Source organism: Lathamus discolor, chromosome 3 (genome assembly GCF_037157495.1).
Source record: "Lathamus discolor isolate bLatDis1 chromosome 3, bLatDis1.hap1, whole genome shotgun sequence".
NCBI classification, from domain to species: Eukaryota; Metazoa; Chordata; class Aves; order Psittaciformes; family Psittacidae; genus Lathamus; species Lathamus discolor.
The window spans coordinates 151,969,653-151,990,874 of record NC_088886.1 but is presented as its reverse complement, the minus strand read 5'-3'; the positions used below and the strand labels follow the sequence as shown (position 1 = coordinate 151,990,874).

The window sequence follows — 21,222 nt, the reverse complement described above, 5'->3', positions numbered from 1 at the left end:
CAGATTGAGGGGTGAGAAATGCCCGTGTGCCATGGCACAAACCGGGTACCGACATGCTGAAGCCACGCAGCTCCTGCTGACCTTGCCAAGGTGATCCTGTCATAGGTGCCTCTGCATTAACCAGATGTACATGGCTGGGAGCGTTTAAGCTATAATCTGGTCTTTTAAAGCTGATTTGATTTGAGATGCTGCAGTCAATTTGCTTGGCAGGCAGACACCCATTTCTCTGTAGTTTCACAGACCAGCTCAGTAAGAGGGTTTAGGACTTCCATGCACCATGGCAAAACCAAACCTGCTCTATAATATTTCGTGCTTTGAAGGGAATAAGAGGGGAAAGATGTTTCAACCTCACTTTAACACTCAGAGGATCAACTCCTCTGGAAAAACATATGCTATGATTCTATGATTCTATTTCCAACGCAAGAGCTCTATAACTTTCTTTAACAAGACCAACAACCGGAAGACAGCTGATGCAAAACCTCATTCAGTTTGTGCACATGAGCATACTGAAGATATAATCCCAGTCACTTGCAAGCATACCATAAACTGACCCTCCTAATGCTACACTATGTGCAATAAGCATCACATTGAAGATGAACACAACTGGAATAGTTTTGTAACTATAAAAGTCATTGGGATGAGCGGCTCGGAAGGCGGCCCATCTAAACCAAGTGTGTGTGCATGCGATGAGAGTTAATAGGAGTTAATGTACGTTACAGAGCCCCCTGCCACCAGGAATGACAAACACACGCAGATGATTAAATCCCCAACGGCACCATGTGGCCTCCCCCCACCTACAAAAGCCATCAGGGACCAATACACAAATCACTGCAAAAACCCCACAGCCCCCGGCAGCAGAAGTGCTGCCGCAGGAGCCTCCCGTGGCTCACTAGAGCTGAGCAGCAGCTCTGAAAGCTCTCCTGGTGTTTGCTGCTCCCAGGCGGGACGGAGGTCCCGAAGGCCAAGGCACTCCTGGGATCACACCAGCGCCGGCATCAGAGCACACCAGCAGAGCTGAGGCCCGGCTCAGTTTGCTGGTTCTGCTGAGCGACAAAACTGGGACAACCTCAGGATACGTAAATGGGAAAAAGGGGAACCTCAGCAGCTGCTTCTGCTCCTGCTCTCTTAGTGGGTCACTACAGGTTACCCGCTGGAGCTCACTCCCCTGGCCAAGTCCCTCATTCTAGATCTATGAGAGAAGGTTTAGATTAGCTATGAGGAAGAAATTCTTCACCATGAGGGTGCTGGCACAGGGTGCCCAGAGAAGCTGTGGCTGCCCCATCCCTGGCAGTGCTCAAGGCCAGGTTGGACACAGGGGCTTGGAGCAAGCTGCTCCAGTGGAAGGGGTCCCTGCCCGTGGCAGGGGTTGGAGCTGGAGGAGCTTTGAGGTCCCTTCCAACACAAACCAGCAATAGCTGTAGCTGCTCCTGGGTGACCTGAGTGTGTTAATGATTTAACAGAAAATCATGGAATCGTAGAATAGTTCGGGTTGGAAAGGACCTCAAGATCATCCAGTTCCAACCCCCCTGCCATGGGCAGGGACACCTCACACTAAACCATCCCACACAAGGCTGTGTTCAACCCGGCCTTGAACTGCCAGGGATGGAGCATTCAAGACTTCCTTGGGCAACCCATTCCTCTGCCTCACCAGCCTTACAATAAAGAACTTCCTCCTTATCTGCATGAACTTCACAGGAGCTTGTGGAATTGGGAAGCTCAGTGAAAGCAAGGCAGTAAGCAGCTTCACATACATCTATATCCACTCTGAACTCCGAGACTCATGGAAAAAACCATACACACAATCATAGGATAGACATATGGAGGAGGTAGTCGATGAACAAACTCTAGGAACAGGCTCCAGTTGCTCTTCAACAGCAGTTCACACTCTCATCTAAGCGGACATACAAGCTAAACTCCAGGAGAAAATACGGTGTTAACTTTACCCAATTAACACTTTTTTGGAGTTTGCTGTCAGCTGGCTGTCTTGGGGAATAAAAACCAAAACCCAAACCATGGTTACAGCAAAAGTGCAAAATCCTGTCATACCTCACATCCTAAACTATTATCTTGCTTTGTGAATGTACCTAACAGTTACCAGTAAGTACCAAGTGTGCAAATACACAGGGATCATCGACGCCATAGGAGCCGTCCATGCCTGAGCTGCCATGCCGAAGCGCCGGTGGCCACCTGCACAGGCACCTACGTGCCAGAAGCAAAGGACTTCCCAGCCTGAAGCACGAGCAGCGTTTGGGTAGCGGACGTGTCCTCAGTGGGACCTTGCACCTAACTGTGCAAAGGATGTGAGAAGGTACAACTGAATCTCAGCTTCACAGAGTACAGCTGAAGGCTTGGACGCTGTGTCATTAACTGCTTAAGCAGACGTAGCAACTTGATGTGTGAGAAACTCTAATCACGAGGGGGGATAGGAACAGAGGAGGAATTGCTGCTAAAATGAGGAGATTCATGGCTGTGAGCTCCAAGGACCAGAGCTGGGCTGACAGCGTGCGATGCTCTGCTGGAGACCTGTGAAAAAGCAGGGAAGTGTAGGATATACAAATCTGCTGATAAGAGAGGAGTATTTAGGTCAACAGGATGGGAGGGGAATATAAAGCAAGAAAAAGGAAGACAAAATAAAACAATAACCTCGAACTAGAAAAACAGGTAACTAAGCAACACGCATTTCAGTATGGGAAAGTACAAGATAATCTATGCTTAAAAATACAATTTGACATATCCTGCAAACAGAGATTTAGAAGGAAAGACCAAGTCATCACTGAGGACATATGTTGTGTATGCAGCTAGGTAAATAAGACATTAGATTGTAATAGCAGGAGATGGGAGATAAGCTGAAAAGCATTATAACCTTGCAGAGATGAGTGGTAGGTATTTATTGTGACATTCATCTTTCTTCCAAAGGAAACATAATTGCTGTGACCAGGTAATAAAAGACTGGGGACCTGTGATTTTGTGAAGAGCCATCAGACAAGCAGTTAGAAAATGACTGATATTGTGTAGGAAATAAGGATGTTTAATTTACTCGTTCACACTAATGCAAGAACAAGAAGCCACCCTGTGTGGCACTGCTAGATGATAGTTACACGGTGCTTCCAGTAGAAAGATGAATGTTCCACTGCGTATCACACATCACAGGCCCCGGCACCAGCTCCCCATCGTTCTGCTGCCCCTGGTTCAAACCACCACAAGCCAAATTCAGTGGGGGACAAAAGCAGAGTCGGGAAGTGCAGGGTGACAGTGGTAGAACTGGCAGCTTCCAGCCCCAACGCGACCTGCAACAGCAATCATAGAAGGTGTAACACCAACTCTGCTAGTGGTCCCCTTGCTTCAGTGACCAGAGCAGCACCTCAACAGGTTTGGCTGCCGATGGCTCCCAAGTTTGCCCAGAGCGGAACCCTCTCACCCTGCAGCCCTTGCTTTGAACGCACAAACCCTTTACAAATGAGGCCCCAGAGCATTCCCAGGGCTGGCATGTGGTTAGCGATGGAGCCTCCGTGACATCCTGCAACACCAACCCTCCGAGGTGACCTGCTGGAATCAGCGGAGCAGGATGTGGTAGAGAGCTGTTTAAGTAGCAGGTGTAGCACCTACAGCAGCCCTAGAAGGGAGAGTGTTCAGGGATCCTGGCTTCTCCAGTCTGACTTTTACATATTTAGGCTGTGGAAGGATGCTAAAAGAAGTAAAATGCATTGCATTAAGATGATACAGCCTGGTTTGTAGTTCACAGGGGCTGTTGGTGTTTGGGGCAGGGGTGTTGTTTGCTTGGGTTTGTTCAGAGGGGGTTTTAAGAGGCTTATAGTAAAACTGGCTGCAATTTCAGTCTATTTTCAGCCACATATAATTAGTAAAATCCAGTTTCTTTTCTCACAGTAAACTATCATTTCTGCACAGCTCTGGATGTATAATTAAGCTTTCACACTGCTTCGCTTCTTTAAAGCACTCTCCCTACATAGTCAAGAGATCTCCAGTAACTAACTCTGCACACACAGCTCACGGAGGAGCTCCTCCCTCTGCAGCCTCCCTATTGCTTCCATCAGGGGATCATTACACTCTGAGTTCTGTGCCTCACGCACCATGGCGAAGCTCAGCCAATGCACATGGATGGATGCTCACCCCTCTGACCCTCCTGACTCAGCCCATGGAACCCATGAAGGGTAATATTCTGCTTTATTATGGTCTATAAATAGGGCTGTGGAGCCTCCCAGTCTAACCACAGTGTGATGAGGAGATGGGTGACATCGCCCTTGCTCCTGGTGATGCCTCACCTCAATCTCAGCTCTCACCTCATGTGCATTATGGAGCGAATGTGTCTACACTGGCTTTTAAACTTGTACTCAAATCATTCACGGAAAAACCATCATGGTACCTCTCCCTGGTGCTGCCCAGCAGCACAGGAGCATCCCAGCAGCAGTTGGGTTGGATCAGTTGCTTTTCTGGCTCTCAACCAGCACTGACATCACCCCAGAGCTCCCCATCCAGAGTCAAACAAGTGCCAGTGCTCAGCACAGAGTTTAAAAACATTTGTACTGAAATCTCCCACGTTGGACCCAAAGTGTAGGTTGGATGCACATTGCACTTTTGGGCCAGGAAGCTCCATGACGGAGAGGAGAATGTGAACATGGACACAGTTTACAGGTATTTTAAGCCCATTCTGGTTTGACAGAAAGGAACCCCATGAGTATCACATCAAGCTCAGGAGTTGACCACAGCATTTCCCTGCATCAGGCTATAGTTAGGAAAGAACTAAAATATATTTACGGTCATAAAGAACACGTGCCCTACACCCAAGACCATATTTTCCCCTTGACAACCATTTGCTACTGCAGTATAATTAAAATTACAATCCTGCTCCTCCTGAAACCAGTGACAAAATCCCCCCTTAGGGGCACAATAAAACACATACTGCTGTATCACGAGTGTCACAGCCCCAGGGAAGGGAGAGGAGAGTGCACCCCTTGACACAGGCACTGTGCAGAGCCATCCACCCCAGCTCCACGCACCCCTCCAAGGCACCGCTCCAGTGGTGGGCAGCTCTTTCTCGGCCCTTCCACACCCTTTGCCTTTGCTGCTGCCAAAACAGACCAGCTCCTTAAAAAACAGGCCAGGAAATACATTTCAACAGCAAAATACAGCAACAAAATGCGTGTGATGAACTCGCAGAGGCCGTGGCTCCCAGTACAATGCAGTGGGTCACCTCCTCCCCACACAGCAGCAATGTATCCCCTGCTCATATTCAGACTTCCTGTGCACAACCTGCATCAGTGTCAGGACTGGAACAACAACGTGTCTTCACCCTTCCTTTAAGGAGAATGTCAGCCCTTCCGGTTTCCTTGGTTTCAATTTCTGTCTTGAAATCTCATGGTTTCTTCTCTTATCTTGTGCAAAAGCAAGTGCACCAGCGCACAGCCCGGGTAGGTTGCTTGAAGCAGATCTGCTTGGGCAAGGAGGGGCAGGAAGGAGCCCAGGGCTCAGGCACAAGGGCAGGGCCAGTGGCCTCCCTGTTCTACTGACTGCAAAACACAGAGCCCAGCACATCCCTGCTGCTTCCTGAGCTGTGCTCATCCGGATGAGACCTCAGCTCCTGCCCTTGTTGCCGTCAGCTCCCCCTGCAGCGTCCTGCGCTGGGGATGGAAGATTGAGCCGGGCAGAGGCTCCTGCAGCACCAAGTCACAGTCCCCAAAGATCACAGAATCCCAGCCTGGTTTGTGTTGGAAGGGACCTTAAAGCTCCTCCAGCCCCAACCCCTGCCACGGGCAGGGACCCCTTCCACTGGAGCAGCTTGCTCCAAGCCCCTGTGTCCAACCTGGCCTTGAGCACTGCCAGGGATGGGGCAGCCACAGCTTCTCTGGGCACCCTGTGCCAGCGCCTCAGCACCCTCACAGGGAAGAACTTCCATGATTCTATGATTTGACACCCGGTTCTGCAGACTCAAGATGACAACAACGCTTCCAACAGCAACCTTCAACCGTACATCCGAACCACTGAACCACGGTACTGGTGCGAGTACAAACAGAGCTGCTACAACTCCAGCAAGGACAGAGCCTGGAGAAGCACCAGGCCTGGGTGGTGGCAAGCTCCAGGAACGCGAGGGAGATGCGCAGCAGAGGCTGGGAGGCTGCTCCAACAGGGAATCAGCGGCTGCTTTGCTGCAGGGTGCACAGGAGCAGTGGAGGGGGCAACGCGACCGCTCCCCACCACCGCATCCCCTGATCTGCAAGAGGAGGACAGGCAGAGTCTCCCTGCCCTTCGGGACAAGTTCCCGGAGGTACCGGCACCCCCTTCCCGTGCTGCGTCCCTTGTGCTCCCCACCCGTGCCAGGGGATGCGGGAAGCGGCTGCATCCCGAGGTCCCTGCCCTCGGGGAGGGAAGGAGCTGTCACCGTGATCTGCCCGGCACTTGCCTTAGCGAATCCACGCAGCCCGAGCCCTGCAGCCCAGGAACGCCAGCACCCGCTGCCGCGGATGGAATTCGGCTCCCAATGTACTTCAATGAGATCTAAACATCCTTGCGGGCGAGCAGCGCGCCGGGGCAGGGGTCCGGACCGCCTCTCCTCACCTTTGCCTCAGCTCCAGCGGCGCGGCGCCTCCGGCTTGTCCCAGCTCCGGCTCCGAGGGGCTGTGACTCAGCAAAGGGAGCCGCTTCCCATGTTCCAGATGGAACTTACCAAGCCGTGCCAGCGTTACGGGGAGGATCTGCTTCCCGGATCCACTCCTCTGCCAGCCTCTCCTGAGGTATTTCCACTGAACCCTCCCCATCTGCTTACATGATGGCAACAGGAAACGGTTTCTTTAGGGGGAAAATATCAAACGCGAGCCTGCACGGGAGCCGGGCTGAGGGAGAAGGAAACGATCCCAGCCCCTGTCCGCGCCGTGCCTAAGGGAAAGGAGGTGTCCTGCGATGAGCCTCGGAGTCCGGCTGCTCCAGCCAAGCATCCTCAGCCCTGCGGGCTCAGGACCGGCGGGCTGGTGGAGGGAGAAGCAGCCAGAGCAGGGCAGCAGCCCCCGTTCCTGCCCTGCCACCTCTGCCCACCGAGCATCCCGCCGGCCGTTCCACAGGCCGGGACCACTGGAGGGGCAGCCCTCACCTCATACCCCACTGCTGGGCTCGGAACGAGCCCTGGCACAGGGCAGGGCCGTGGGGTGCGTGGGGAAAGAGCCACAGCCCTGCTCATGGACCGAGGCTCATGCCCCCCTCTGCTCACACTATAAACACCATGGAGAAGCTACGCATGGAAGTCTCCATGCAGGATTTCAGTGGAGAGGCTGAGGCTGCTCTCTGCTAGGCTGAGGCCACCTAAAGCTGCAGGTACAGGGTGCAATGCCCTGGCAGCACAAACCCGGCTCTCGCTGTTAGGAGGCTGAACTCCAACAGCTCGGGAACAGAAAAGCTCATCAACATCTTGAAATCCCAAGCCTGTTCCAATGTGAACACCAACATCTAGCACTAACCTCAGCAGCCTCAGTGGCTCCTCATTAGGTAACACACACTCAGGTGCAATGCACTGTCTGCAGCTCAACCACGCGTCAGGTCCAGACACAAACCCGACAACCACCATCTCGTACTTGTGCTCATCTCCGGCACTGGTCCCTGCCATGAGGATGTACCTGAAGGGAATGCATGGAGCTCCCCTGAGCCCCGTGAACCCACAGCAGCACCCTGAGTACTCCCAGCACCACTCCATCAATCCTACAAGATTATTTCCCTAATCCAAGATGTCCCAGTTCCCCACTACACCAGATAATACAGAACTGACTGCCTCCCCCAGGCTATTTCTCAATGCTTTTTCACTCTTTCCTTTTACAACAAAGATCTGAAAGATGTTGCTGTTGCCACTGCCACGACAAACTCTATTGCTAAGAACTCACGCAAACAAGCACAAGAGGGAAGGCAAAGGCCTGAGGTACTGCCCCGCTGTGCTCAGGGTGCAGCAGGCAGGGGGCACAGCCGTGGACAAGGCTCAGCACAGGGACATGGGAACATGCCCATGGGGTCAGGGATGCTGCAGCCCCAGCTCTGTGGGAGCCCTTTCTCTGTCCAGTCCAAGACCCAGGCCTTGGAATTTCAGACCATGAGTAATTGCTCGGATGAATGCTTATGGAGAAGGAAAGCTGGAAGCTGACTTTCAGAAGCATCAAGTGCTTGTGGGTTCAGGCCGTGACAAGTCAGCAGACACATACTTGAACTACAGAAAGTGTTTCCCTGCAGTTCTTTCATTAGAAGCAAGGCTGCAGCTGTCATTTACATCCAGGATTTGCTTGTTTTGTTCCGCTGCTACCACAACGGCATCCCAGTCATCCCCTGCACATCCCAGTGGATTCAATGAAGTCCTCAGGGCTACAAAACACCTGACCATCAGGTGCTGAGGTGCGGGCACTCCAGCAGCAGGCGCAGGAAAGGTGCGTGCACGATTTTGACATCTCTGCAGCTATAAATGGAGATCTTCCAACCCCTGCCACGGGCAGGGACCCCTTCCACTGGAGCAGCTTGCTCCAAGCCCCTGTGTCCAACCTGGCCTTGAGCACTGCCAGGGATGGGGCAGCCACAGCTTCTCTGGGCACCCTGTGCCAGCGCCTCAGCACCCTCACAGGGAAGAGCTTCTGCCTAAGAGCTCAGCTCAGTCTCCCCTCGGGCAGGTTCAAGCCATTCCCCTTGGCCTGTCCCTACAGGCCCTTGTCCCAAGCCCCTCTCCAGGTTCCCTGCAGCCCCTTCAGGCACTGGAGCTGCTCTCAGGTCTCCCCTTCAGGAGCCTTCTCTTGTCCAGGCTGCCCCAGCCCAGCTCTCTCAGCCTGGCTCCAGAGCAGAGCTGCTCCAGCCCTCGCAGCATCCCCATGGCCTCCTCTGGACCCATTCTAACTCTCAGCAGAGGCAGTCCCATGATGGGCTCAGTGGGGCTGAGCAGGGCTTGCAGGGTCCGTTTGCAGTGACATCCAGTTGGATCTTTACATCCCACCCGGATGTGAAGATGACTTTGCTGGCAAACAGGCTTGTAGCCAGAGAGATCTTACAAACAAACACACGCTCAGGAGCAACTTACCCACGCAGCAGCCTTACACCCAGCCCAGCACAGCACTCGAATCCCTCCCGTAGGGAGCTGCTGCAGTTGCTATGGAGCCCTGGACGTGCTCGGCTGTGTTTCAGACCATCCCCTGCCTGCTGTGCAGCAGAGAGTGACTGCAGCCCTGCTGCTGCTGCTGCTGCTGCCTCCTCTCTGAGCCTGGTTTTGATTAAGCAGAAAGGCAGCGACTCTGCTGCACCTCAGTAAATGTTGTTTACAGCAAGATCTCCAAGGGCCAAAGGAACAAGTGGCAGCATCCGCAGTATGCCAGCATACCACAGTAGCATCAGCAGCTACTGTGCTGACAGAGAATTTCTACGATGGATTTACTCCGCAGTCATTTGAGCCACCACAGAGCCCCAGCCTGGCTTGTGTTGGAAGGGACCTTAAAGCCCATCCAGCTCCAACCCCTGCCACGGGCAGGGACCCCTTCCACTGGAGCAGCTTGCTCCAAGCCCCTGTGTCCAACCTGGCCTTGAGCACTGCCAGGGATGGGGCAGCCACCGCTTCTCTGGGCACCCTGTGCCGGCGCCTCAGCACTGAATTACTTACATTTAATTAAACCCTAGAGTTTAAAAGCCCTATTTTAATAATTTGCTTCCAAGAAGAATGCCTTTGTGTCGAGCCATGGGTTTGTATTGTGTTTGGGGGGGGTTAAAGGGAGAAGTAAGTGTCCCAGTAAGGAGAACATGTCTGGGATGTGTCAGTGGGCTGGTGCCTGAACTAGGCCAATGGTTTGCTGTGTGCTGGTCTAGGCCATGCCTCCATGGAAACCCAGATATCAAAGACTCCAGACAAAACTGCAGCCTGACCCCAGCATGTCTCCATGCCCACTGGATCCTGACACACGGAACAAGCTACATGGGCTTGCACTGCACTGCGGTTCTAAAGGAACACCACAAATCCCCTAAACCCAGGCAGGGTGAGGATCAGATCCCTCCCTGCCCCACACTGCTGACCCCAGCTGAGTGATTCCAGGGGCAGCAGAGGAAAGCTGCCAATTCCAGCAGGAAGCAGATCTGCTTTATCCTGCTATTGCCATAGAGAAGGAACCCATAAATTTTGTTCTGCTTTGTCATTTATCATCTCTTAGCAGCAAATGCTGGAAATAAATCTTCATGCTTCATCTTCAAACAGCTGTGGTACAATCTATTTGTACCCAAATACCCCTATAACCCAGGGGGAATATTACAAGTATCTCCGAATCCAAATCAGACTTCTTGGAGAGGTGCTGTAACCGTCCCAAATGTGGTATTTTACATCCAGCTTTGGCTCTGTGAGCTCCCTCCTGCTCCTCTTCAGAGCAGTAACAGAACATCCGCATGAGTTACTGCACAAAGGCAGTTTTGGCAGGCAATGACCTAAAGCTGTTACCAGTTGCAGAAGAAATACAGGGGCAAGTTTGGGCCATTCAGGTTTTCCTTTTCTTCTTATTTCTGATGTTTAACACAGACTTTAGAGACAGGCAGAACATGATCCAAACCCAGAAACTGGTTTCACCTTCCACGTGAAACCACACGGGTCACGGAATAACTACATTTTTATAACAAATAACTGCTCCTAATCCCACCTGCATGACTGACGGCCCGAACTTAGAGACAATGACACTGATTTGGGCTGTAAATAACACCATGGCTCAAAATTTTGGCTCAAAGTTAATGAAGGTGGTGCCTGGAATCTAAAACCCCATGGAAACTTGGGGCCCTAAGCTTGCACTTCTGTTACTTTAGAAGGATGAGTCACATTAATATGAAATAAGCATGTATGAAATGAGGTTCAGAACGACACCTTTGAGCTGGGGAACTGAAGCTGAGTTTGATGACAAGTCACTGACACACAAAATTGCCTGCTTTTAAAAGAGCACTCAAGGTTCTGCATGTGATCACCTCCTACACCATGGGGAAGGGGTTCAATGTGCTCCTTTCCAGGTGAGGAAACATCTCCATTTCCATCAGTGAACATAATTGATGTGTACGTCTAGGTCCTTAGGGTGAACCAGTGCTGATTGCTCTTAACAGGATAAAACATTTCAGCTCCTTAGTGTTGATCATAGTGGGGGAACAAATCTTTGGGAGGAAAAATCAGTTCCTTGTTTGTGCAGCTTGGCTCGCCTTTTCCTAAGGGGTTGATACTCTTCATAGAGAGCCTCATACACAGCTCTGTGTACGGATCTATATAAATTATATATTAATTGTTTATTGTTATGGCTTTACTTAACAAATCACTCACAGCAATCTGGAGCACACAGCTCATACCCAGTGCAAACACCTCCGCACATGACCCAAGCACTAAGGGTTATTATTACAGGAAGCTCAAAGGGGGAAACCTTCCCTGGTACCCCAGGGAACTCGAGGCCTCTGTGTTTGCTTACGCACCCAGAAGTGGGTTCTGATGCGCAAACTGAAGCACCCAGCTGCCTGCTCACAATTAGCTCTGTAATTAATCAGTTACGTGCTCAGCTCACACAGTGGGAAGAGCTGCTGGATGGCTGCAGCGCTAAGGCACACTGAGGACGGTGAGGATGCCAGAACTGGAGCATGGCCCATGCTGCCGGTGACTGTGTTAAACACCCAATGCAGGCACAGCCCAGCACTGGGCTGGAGATAGCCGTGCTGGAGCATGCCACGTTGGCCATTGGGAATGTCCTTACTTACCCTGAGTTACTTGGGAAAGTGAGGCATTGGCACAGGGTGCCCAGAGAAGCTGTGGCTGCCCCATCCCTGGCAGTGCTCAAGGCCAGGTTGGACACAGGGGCTTGGAGCAAGCTGCTCCAGTGGAAGGGGTCCCTGCCCGTGGCAGGGGTTGGGGCTGGAGGAGCTTTAAGGGCCCTTCAGTCCAAACTGGTCTGTGGCTATGATAACACTGGCCCCACCTCTAGAGCTGTTACAGCCATACATCACGGGATGCACTTGGAGCTGGGAGTAACACAGGGACTGCAACACAGGTTAAAGTTGTGATCAGCAGACAGAAGGTGTTTGTGCTCTTAGATCACACCTGAGTTACTAGTACAGGGTTGAAAGAAGTGATGAAGAGATAATGGATCCTAAGGCAAATGAGAGGACGAGGCATCGAGCCCGAAGGCTGGCTGGAGGCAGGAGCATGTATTTCACAGTTTCCAGGGTGGTTTTTATTAGTGACTGAATGATGTGCCTTCAGTTAGCGCTGGTGCACAGGAACCTCCTCAAGCTCTGTCCCAGAGCTGCGTCTATTGTTTGAACAAACCCTTTTTCTCCCCATCTTTCACTCACAATTTGCACATTCCCATGTACATCTGTTTCGGCGCAGACATTCCTTCCCAGGAGGTACATCTGCTCCTGAGCTGACTAACGCTCCCTGATACCACTGCTTGTTGATTGACACAGGAATACAAGCACAGGAAAAATAGTCATACCTGTCTAAGAGTCTTCAGTGTCAAACGCAGACGAGTGGCTTCTTTCTTAGCGACAGTAATGATATTTTTAGCAGAAGCACCTATTTTTCTGTACTTCCACATGTTTATTCATAACACTGAGTTAATCGGCAACTTTCCCCCCTCACAGACTGCTCTTACAGTAACATACATGAAACATTTCTGACAGCATCAAGCAGGTTGAAAGCAGTCACTGTTAGACGGACAACTGAACCAGCCCAGGTACTGATGCCCAGCCCCTTGCCAATACCAATCACTAGAGCAATGCCAATAAACGAGCATCTCACTTGTTGGGAGCCACTTCAGGTTCCTGTAAAGCACACAGTGCTGGTGTGAGTGTGCTCCTGTCGAGTATCCGGGCTCTCCAGCCTCTGGCTTTAGCTGATGGAGGAAATTTCTTCCATGTTTTTCTTTCACGTGAGCTCCATGCTCACAGAAAACGCCCAACTTCTCACCCAGGAAGGAGAACGGATCGTGGGCCATGAAGATTGTTTGCTCCCCACTCTTGATGCTCCTCGTGAGAGGTTGCTGGAGCCCTTGGAGAGCAAACACAAGCCATGCTGCAAGGCCAGCCCCCGTCCCCAAGGCCTGCTGCACCCCTTGCCGTACGTGCCTCCCTAGTGCCAGACAGAGATGGTGATAACGGAGGGCAAAGAGAAAAGAGGATTTGAACACCGATCGTTTCCCCCTCCCCAGAAAAACCCAGACTTCCCAGAGACCCTGCTCTCCTGGCTGCAACAGCACAGGGGATGCCTGAACAGGGCATCAGCCCAGCACAAAGTCCTTGCACCCGTGCTGACCAGTGCACCGGGTACAGCATCACCTCACTCTGCACCCCCCGCACGCTCCTGGCGCTCTCACACAGTGAGGCTGCGCTCACAGCACAGAGCAGGAACAGAAGGGCAGTGGTGAATGTATTTTGCATGTAAAGGAGGGACAAAAAGTTTTATGCCTACTTCCCCCCCCCCAGTTTTCCCAAGTCCTTTCCCAAGCCTCACAGCACATAGCAGCAGAGCTCACTCAGCTGCCTGGGGTGTACCAAGGCTTTTGTTCACCTCTCCTGTGGGTTTGGATGTGCCACCTCCATCAATACCAAGTTACCAACATTAACAATGGGGTTCGTCTCATCACAAATTGATGGCTACACCGGCACTACTCCGTCAAATTCATTTTAGTCACTAGTGAGAGTGTCCCATCCTAAATAACAGGCAATGGCTGTAAACTAAAAGAGGGGAGATTCAGACTAAAGGGAAGAAGCTCTTCCCTGTGAGGGTGCTGAGGCGCTGGCACAGGGTGCCCAGAGAAGCTGTGGCTGCCCCATCCCTGGCAGTGCTCAAGGCCAGGTTGGACACAGGGGCTTGGAGCAAGCTCCTCCAGTGGAAGGGGTCCCTGCCCGTGGCAGGGCTTGGAGCTGGAGGAGCTTTGAGGTCCCTTCCAACCCAAACCAGGCTGGGATTTGATGATCTCTGTTAATATCAAGCTGATCCTGGCCATCTACTGCCATCCTGATGGTCACCAGGCACTGCTGGATTCAGTCATTTCCCATGCTCCTCCAGCTCAGATTTCCCATTTCAACAAACATAAATATTATTATTATTATTAATAATAATAATAATAAACCCAAACAAAACCCCAGAACCCTAAAACAGATTTCAAGGGGAAGGGTGTAGCTCTATGTCCCCGCTCCTAGTCACGAGTGAGCCAACATCCTGCTGGAAATACCAGTATTTGGTTACAATTACTCCTAATGGTAAGTTTGACACCAAACTCAGTGCTCTCTGCTTTGCCCATCCCAGACAGTTCAGACACCTTTACCCACCACTTACTTCATGCACAGGATGCACTCCAGGACCATGTGAAGCATTCCTCACTTTTCCATTCCTCTTCACATCTGTGCCATACCCCATTCTCTGGGGTGCTTGCTTCTCCACTGTTTTTGCTTAGTCTGTGGTTGTAAAGCTTTACCAAGCCAGACTTAAGCAACACACAGATGTTTTAGTGAGAGGGGAAGGAAAAACATATCCCAAGCCAAAGAAAGCAACAAACCTGCCTCTATTCAGGAATAACCACCTGACAAAGCTCCTCAGACAGCCCTGTGGGGCTCTGCCTAAAACCGGGTCAGCCCTTCTGAGCCTGCTGGGCTCATTGACAGTGTAATGAGGGCACCTGGGAGCACATAACTGGGATTTAACTCCTGCTAAGCTTGAGTGTATCCTAAGGGAAGGGAAACATAAGGAGATTTCCCTTCCACTACAAGCCTGCAAACCAGTGAAGTCCAGAGCTTTGGCACTGACGGTTTTGTCCCCGTAAACTATATAAATTGCATGTTCAGGAAAGCTTAGGGGAAGCAGAGAAAACTAAAGCATAATCCCTCCTTTTGTCCCCAAAGCTTGCTTTGATTCTTCTCTAACTGTGCTGTGGCTTGTTGTGATCTGCGGTCTTGGGACGTGAAACTCAGCCTTCACTATGCTTTTTAATGCGGACGAGGCTTTCTCAGCACCTAACCCCTGGTTGCTTGAGCCGTTCCACAACGAATGCTGGATGAATTTAGAGGCTGTGTCCCAGTGCAGGAAATGAGCCAAAGGCGAAAGCCCAGGAGCAGAGCAGGGCAGTGCCTGCGGGCAGGGAGTGCAGGGAGCCTCCTCCTGCGCATCCACAGGCAAACGCGAACAGCACCTGAGAACAGCACATGTGGGACCCTGAGGGAAAGAAGGCACAAGGAAAAGGTGGAAGTGTCAAAGCGCACAATGAATCCTGCGAGCAGCATAAACAACAGAGCCTTCACTCTGGGACCTAACCCTAACCCAAGACTGCCTCAGCCCTGCAGGCTCAGCCCCATCAGGCATCCGCTGGAGCCAAGGGAAGCCTCCTGCAGCGCTCCGGGTGCTGCCCTCTGCAAGCCAGCGTCCTGCTGGGAATGCCAGGAGTCTGGTAGCAAACCCAAACCCGTAATGCTTCCTCCGGAGGCAACTGGTAAAATCCACAGCTTCTGCAGTACCAAGTTGGGACCCACTACAGTATCCAGTCGGAACACTAGAAATCCCCAAACTGCTTTCATCGGAGGGAAGGGGCTTTAACTGCACACATAATCTGGGATGAAATGGATTGATATTGACTGCTAAGGTTGTGTACAATAATTACATTTAGTAATCATCCCTACAGAGCCAGCCAATACACTTTCCTTTAAGACCCTTTGCATTTTTACTTTATGTCATGGTTTAACCCCAGCTGGCAACAAAGCACCACGGAGCTGCTGCTCCCCCTGCCCTGGTGGGGTGCGGAGAACCGGGAAAAGGTCAAACCCGTGGGGTGAGATAAGAACACTTTAATGATTGGAATAAAGGCAAATGCAGTAATAACAATACTACCACTACTGCTACTAACAATCATAATGATAATAAAGCGAGAGGGGAATAAAGCCCAGTAAAGCCAAGCGATGCCCAATACAATTGCTCAGCACCCGCAGGGATCAGTCACTCACAGCCAACACCCCCAGTTACCAAGCATGGACTTCTCTGGTATGGAATATCCATTTGGATCCATTGGGGTCCTGTCTCTGCTGCCCCCCGGCTTCAATGGCAGAGCATGAGAGACGCGAGTGGCTGCTGCTGGACCCGCACTTGGGTTGAAAGCCAAGAGCTCTCAGACCCTGTTATTTGACCACACAGGGTACAAACAGGGCCACGTCAAAGGGGTCCTCCTTGGAGCACCGGCTCTGGAGTCCAGGGCCTTCCCCTGGGGCTGGGATGCTGCTGAGGTAACTCCTTGGGTCGAGAGCCCTCATCTTGACTGGCAAGGGAGCCGTGGTTTAGGTAAATTCCCTTTAAAGTTGAGTCAGTCACGTAGTGTTTGATTTCACTCAGCATCAGGACTCGTAATTGACTAAAGTTGTCTAAGTATTAAATGAATTAAGGTTGTGAATAAGATTCCTTTGGGGCTTGTAAACTACCTAAGTTAGCTTTGTGGGGCTCCGTGACAGTGACTAATAGCATCTAAACCTTGGAATCTCAACTAAGTGATCTAAAGGATTGATTGTGCGTGTACATATGTAATACTTTACACATACACCGCTGAGCAAGTCTGGGACTAAGAGAGGATCCAGCCACACCTGAACTGCTCTCTGCGGAGTTTAGGAAGTGAGGGGGTCCTCTCTGAACCCCATGGCTCTCCCTGACAGCTCTATCTAACCCCATCTTCTATGAAGTCCATAATCCAGTGACCTTTGGCATTAAATCACATTAAACCACTGTCACGTTTACTGTTGGTTTATCAATACAGAACTGCTGCTTCGGTCTCCTGAGCGATGTGTCTGACTCCTCTTGGTGGGTACCCTCCACATCGTCTCTCCTGAGCAAAAGGATGCTTACTGCTAATAGCTGAGGTGCGGGTCGGTGCGGGTGGGGAGTAGGAATTATCCTCTTTGAACTGCTGGAACGCCAGGGACAGTTCCTCCACTGCCGAGACGAAGGAGGAAGAAAGAACATCTTTATATGGCAGGAACCAGCGAGCCACCTCATCCACTGCTGGTGGTGTTTTGTGTCTTCAGCCCATTGCAGCCAGTGTGCTAGCATATGACGATGGTGCGCCCTGCTCCACTGCATGCACTGCATGCATGGGGCTTCCTCTGGGTCTGTGGGTAACTGCGTGTTCTTGGGGTCAGAATAAGCCATCTCTAGCACAGCCAGCTCCCTCAGGTACTGGGTACCTCTCTCCACCGTGGCCCACTTGCCTGGGTGAGATGTGTGTGTTCCCTGCAGGGATACCTTTCCCTCATGGCTGACAGCAGTCGCTCCAGAGGCTGAGGGCCTGTGTCCTTCTCCCATTCACCTTGTCATTGAGCCTTTCCCTAGCAAGGGATCCCAGCCGCTTGGCTTCCCTGCCCTCTAACTCCTGACTGCTGGCCCCATTGTCCCAGCAGCGGGAGAAGGAGATGCCCCTGGGTCAGCCGTGCCGTCCGCCGCTGGGCGCTGGGTAGCTGCAGTGCCTGTCGCGCGGGTTTGAGGAGCCGCCGGGTTTGTCACTGCGGCTGGAGCAGCTGCAGTTCCTGTTGCCAGAGTTGGAGTAGCTGCAGCAGGAACTGGAGTAGCTGCAGTGCCTGCCGCTGGGGTCGGAGTAGTTGCAATGCCTGTCAGGGGGGTTGGAGTACCCACAGTGCCTGCGGCAGTGGTTTGAGTAGCCACAGTGCTTGTTGTGCGGGTTGCAGTGGCTGCAGTGCCTCTCGCAGGGGTTGCAGTGGCTGCAGTGCCTCTCGCAGGGGTTGGAGTGGCTGCACTGCCTCTCGCAGGGGTTGCAGTGGCTGCAGTGCCTCTTGCAGGGGTTGGAGTGGCTGCAGTGCCTCTTGCAGGGGTTGCAGTGGCTGCAGTGCCTCTCTCAGGGGTTGCAGTGGCTGCAGTACCTCTTGCAGGGGTTGGAGTGGCTGCAGTGCCTCTTGCAGGGGTTGCAGTGGCTGCACTGCCTCTCGCAGGGGTTGGAGTGGCTGCAGTGCCTCTTGCAGGGGTTGGAGTGGCTGCACTGCCTCTCGCAGGGGTTGGAGTGGCTGCACTGCCTCTCGCAGGGGTTGCAGTGGCTGCAGTGCCTCTCGCAGGGGTTGGAGTGGCTGCACTGCCTCTCGCAGGGGTTGCAGTGGCTGCAGTGCCTCTCGCAGGGGTTGGAGTGGCTGCACTGCCTCTCGCAGGGGTTGCAGTGGCTGCAGTACCTCTTGCAGGGGTTGGAGTGGCTGCAGTGCCTCTTGCAGGGGTTGCAGTGGCTGCAGTGCCTCTCTCAGGGGTTGCAGTGGCTGCAGTGCCTCTCGCAGGGGTTAGAGTGGCTGCAGTGCCTCTCGCAGGGGTTGCAGTGGCTGCAGTGCCTCTCGCAGGGATTACAGTAGCTGCACTGCCTCTTGCAGGAGTTGCAGTGCCTCTTGCAGGGGTTGGAGTGGCTGCAGTGCCTCTCGCAGGGGTTGCAGTGGCTGCAGTGCCTCTTGCAGGGGTTGCAGTGGATGCAGTGCCTCTCGCAGTGGTTGCAGTGGCTGCAGTGCCTCTCTCAGGGGTTGCAGTGGCTGCAGTGCCTCTTGCAGGGGTTAGAGTGGCTGCAGTGCCTCTCGCAGGGGTTGCAGTGGCTGCAGTGCCTCTCGCAGGGGTTGGAGTGGCTGCAGTGCCTCTTGCAGGGGTTGGAGTGGCTGCACTGCCTCTCGCAGGGGTTCCAGTGGCTGCAGTGCCTCTCGCAGGGGTTGCAGTGGATGCAGTGCCTCTCGCAGGGGTTAGAGTGGCTGCAGTGCCTCTCGCAGGGGTTGGAGTGGCAGCAGTGCCTCTCGCAGGGGTTGCAGTGGCCGCAGTGCCTCTTGCAGGGGTTGCAGTGGCTGCAGTGCCTCTCGCAGTGGTTGCAGTGGCTGCAGTGCCTCTCTCAGGGGTTGCAGTGGCTGCAGTGCCTCTCGCAGGGGTTAGAGTGGCTGCAGTGCCTCTCGCAGGGGTTGCAGTGGCTGCAGTGCCTCTCGCAGGGATTACAGTAGCTGCACTGCCTCTTGCAGGAGTTGCAGTGCCTCTTGCAGGGGTTGGAGTGGCTGCAGTGCCTCTCGCAGGGGTTGCAGTGGCTGCAGTGCCTCTTGCAGGGGTTGCAGTGGATGCAGTGCCTCTCGCAGTGGTTGCAGTGGCTGCAGTGCCTCTCTCAGGGGTTGCAGTGGCTGCAGTGCCTCTTGCAGGGGTTAGAGTGGCTGCAGTGCCTCTCGCAGGGGTTGCAGTGGCTGCAGTGCCTCTCGCAGGGATTACAGTAGCTGCACTGCCTCTTGCAGGAGTTGCAGTGCCTCTTACAGGGGTTGCAGTGGCTGCAGTGCCTCTCGCAGGGATTACAGTAGCTGCACTGCCTCTTGCAGGAGTTGCAGTGCCTCTTACAGGGGTTGCAGTGGCTGCAGTGCCTCTCGCAGGGATTACAGTAGCTGCACTGCCTCTTGCAGGAGTTGCAGTGCCTCTTACAGGGGTTGCAGTGGCTGCAGTGCCTCTCGCAGGGATTACAGTAGCTGCACTGCCTCTTGCAGGAGTTGCAGTGCCTCTTGCAGGGGTTGCAGTGGCTGCAGTGCCTCTCACAGGGGTTGCAGTGGCTGCACTGCCTCTTGCAGGAGTTGCAGTGGCTGCAAATCGCTGCTTAAGCCTAAACAAGGTCTGCACCACGTTCATCGACGCGCTGGCTGCCAGCATCAGGACCAGGCTGGTGCCAGCACCCCAGGGACACCGCCACGTTCCAAACCCTCCTTCCCTGCCGTGCTCGGCCGGGGGGGGCCGCGGCAGACGGGGCAGGAGGTGCCCGCGGGGCTGGCTCCCCGGGAGCAGCGCAGCTCCCTACAGCTCCCAAGAGATGGCTCCCGGAGCGAGGTCCGTGGGTGAGGGCACCGACAGCAGCGCCGCGCACACGGCCCGGGGCAGCTCCTCCAGCGCAGCCTCGATCACTCCATAAACCAGCACCACGAAGTACACCAGGATGAGGACCCTGCCGCACGGCCCCGAGGACAGGAACAGCGCCAGCGGGAACACGTACAGCAGCTGAGGCGCTGCGTGCCGCCACGCCAGCAGCCAGCGCAGCAGCGCCGGCACCGGCTGCGCCGACATCCCGAGCCGCGCCGGCCACCCTAACGCAGCGACCGCGCAGGGCGAGCTCGGCCGGACGCGCTGCGGGCAGACCTGCCGTTATCGCAGCCCTTCGGGCCCGAAAGGACTGTCGTGGTTGAAACCCGGCTGGCGGCTGAGCGCCGCGCTTGCTCGCCCCCCCAGTGCGAAGGGGAGAGCTGGAAAAGGTGAAACCCCTGGGTTGAGATAAGAGATAAGAGCAGCTTAATGGGTGAAATAAAGTAAATATAATAACAACAGCAAGAAGGGAAAAGAGAGGAATAAAACCCAATAAGCCAAATAAACACAAGCGATGCCCAATGCAATTGCTCACCACCCGCTGACCGGTACCCAGGCTGACCCGAGCAGCGATCTGGGCCTTCCGGTTAACTCCCCCCAGTTTCTATACTGGGCATGACAGGCTGTGGGATGGAATACCTCTTTGGCTAGTTTGGGTCAGGTGTCCTGTCCCTGCTTCCTCCCGGCTTCCCGTGCCCCTCCTCATTGGCAAGCATGAGACTGGAAAGTCCTTGATTTAGAGTAAACACAACTCAGAACACTAAACCATCGGTGTGTTATCAGCATTGATCCCAGAGTGAAGCCAAAACACAGCGCTGCACCAGCTTCTAGGGGGAGAATTAACTCTATCCCAGCCCAAACCAGGACCTTTACTAACTGCATGCAAATATTTCCTTTGCCTGTAGCTCCCTTTGGCTTTGTGTGAATGCAAACTACAGATCTCGAAACCTCAGCAATCATGGCAGAGGCCCCAGCAGCACAAAGTGACTCATCACCACATCGTGTTCCCTGTCAGCGAGCTTCAGCGCAGCACATCTGTCACCCCGTTTTCCAGACAGGGCAAGGCTCTGTGGGAAATGGGTGGAAGAGTGCTGTCGCTCCCGGTACCGGTGTGCTCACAGCCACGTATTCCCTGTTCTGCTCATCCCCCCTTAGATACTCACAGGTGCTCCCACCATCTTCTATTGAAAAGAGCTAGACATGTAACTGGCTTTCCCACCCGATGTTTCTCAAGGAATCCTGGCAGGATAATCTGGTCAGTACCTGGCATGCACAAAGCAATTATGATATTCACAGAATCCCAGCCTGGTTTGGGTTGAAGGGACCTTAAAGCTCCTCCAGCTCCAACCCCTGCCCCGGGCAGGGACCCC

At 53.3% G+C, this 21,222-nt stretch overlaps 2 protein-coding genes across 7 annotated transcripts in view; both read right to left on the bottom strand.

Annotated features, from left to right (window-relative positions):
- Positions 1-21,222, bottom strand: part of JAKMIP3 (Janus kinase and microtubule interacting protein 3) — an 88,267-nt gene that overhangs the window by 50,629 nt on the left and 16,416 nt on the right. Inside the window, exon 1 of one of the 6 annotated variants that reach the window (XM_065672490.1) lies at positions 6,571-6,704. The exons of the other annotated variants lie outside the window; for them this stretch is intronic. The gene's annotated coding sequence lies outside the window, so the exon portion shown is untranslated. Of the gene's footprint in view, positions 1-6,570; positions 6,705-21,222 lie in introns of those variants that run through there. 6 annotated transcript variants of the gene reach the window in all.
- LOC136010083 (mucin-1-like) lies at positions 15,790-20,056 on the bottom strand. The gene is made up of 3 exons (XM_065670718.1): positions 19,794-20,056; positions 18,997-19,319; positions 15,790-18,915 (listed from the first exon to the last, which is right to left on the bottom strand). Exons 1-3 carry the CDS (start codon positions 20,054-20,056, stop codon positions 17,363-17,365), a joined length of 2,139 nt encoding a protein of 712 aa, XP_065526790.1. The 3' UTR covers positions 15,790-17,362.

Coding starts and splice junctions, on each gene's coding strand:
- LOC136010083 (XM_065670718.1), bottom strand. CDS start 20,056: ATGTCGGCGCAGCCGGTGCCGGCGCTGCTGCGCTGGCTGCTGGCGTGG. Junction 19,320..19,793: donor GGAGCCATCTCTTGGGAGCT/GTAGGGAGCTGC, acceptor AACTCCTGCAAG/AGGCAGTGCAGCTACTGTAA. Junction 18,916..18,996: donor CACTCCAACCCCTGCAAGAG/GCACTGCAACTC, acceptor CCCCTGCGAGAG/GCACTGCAGCCACTCTAACC.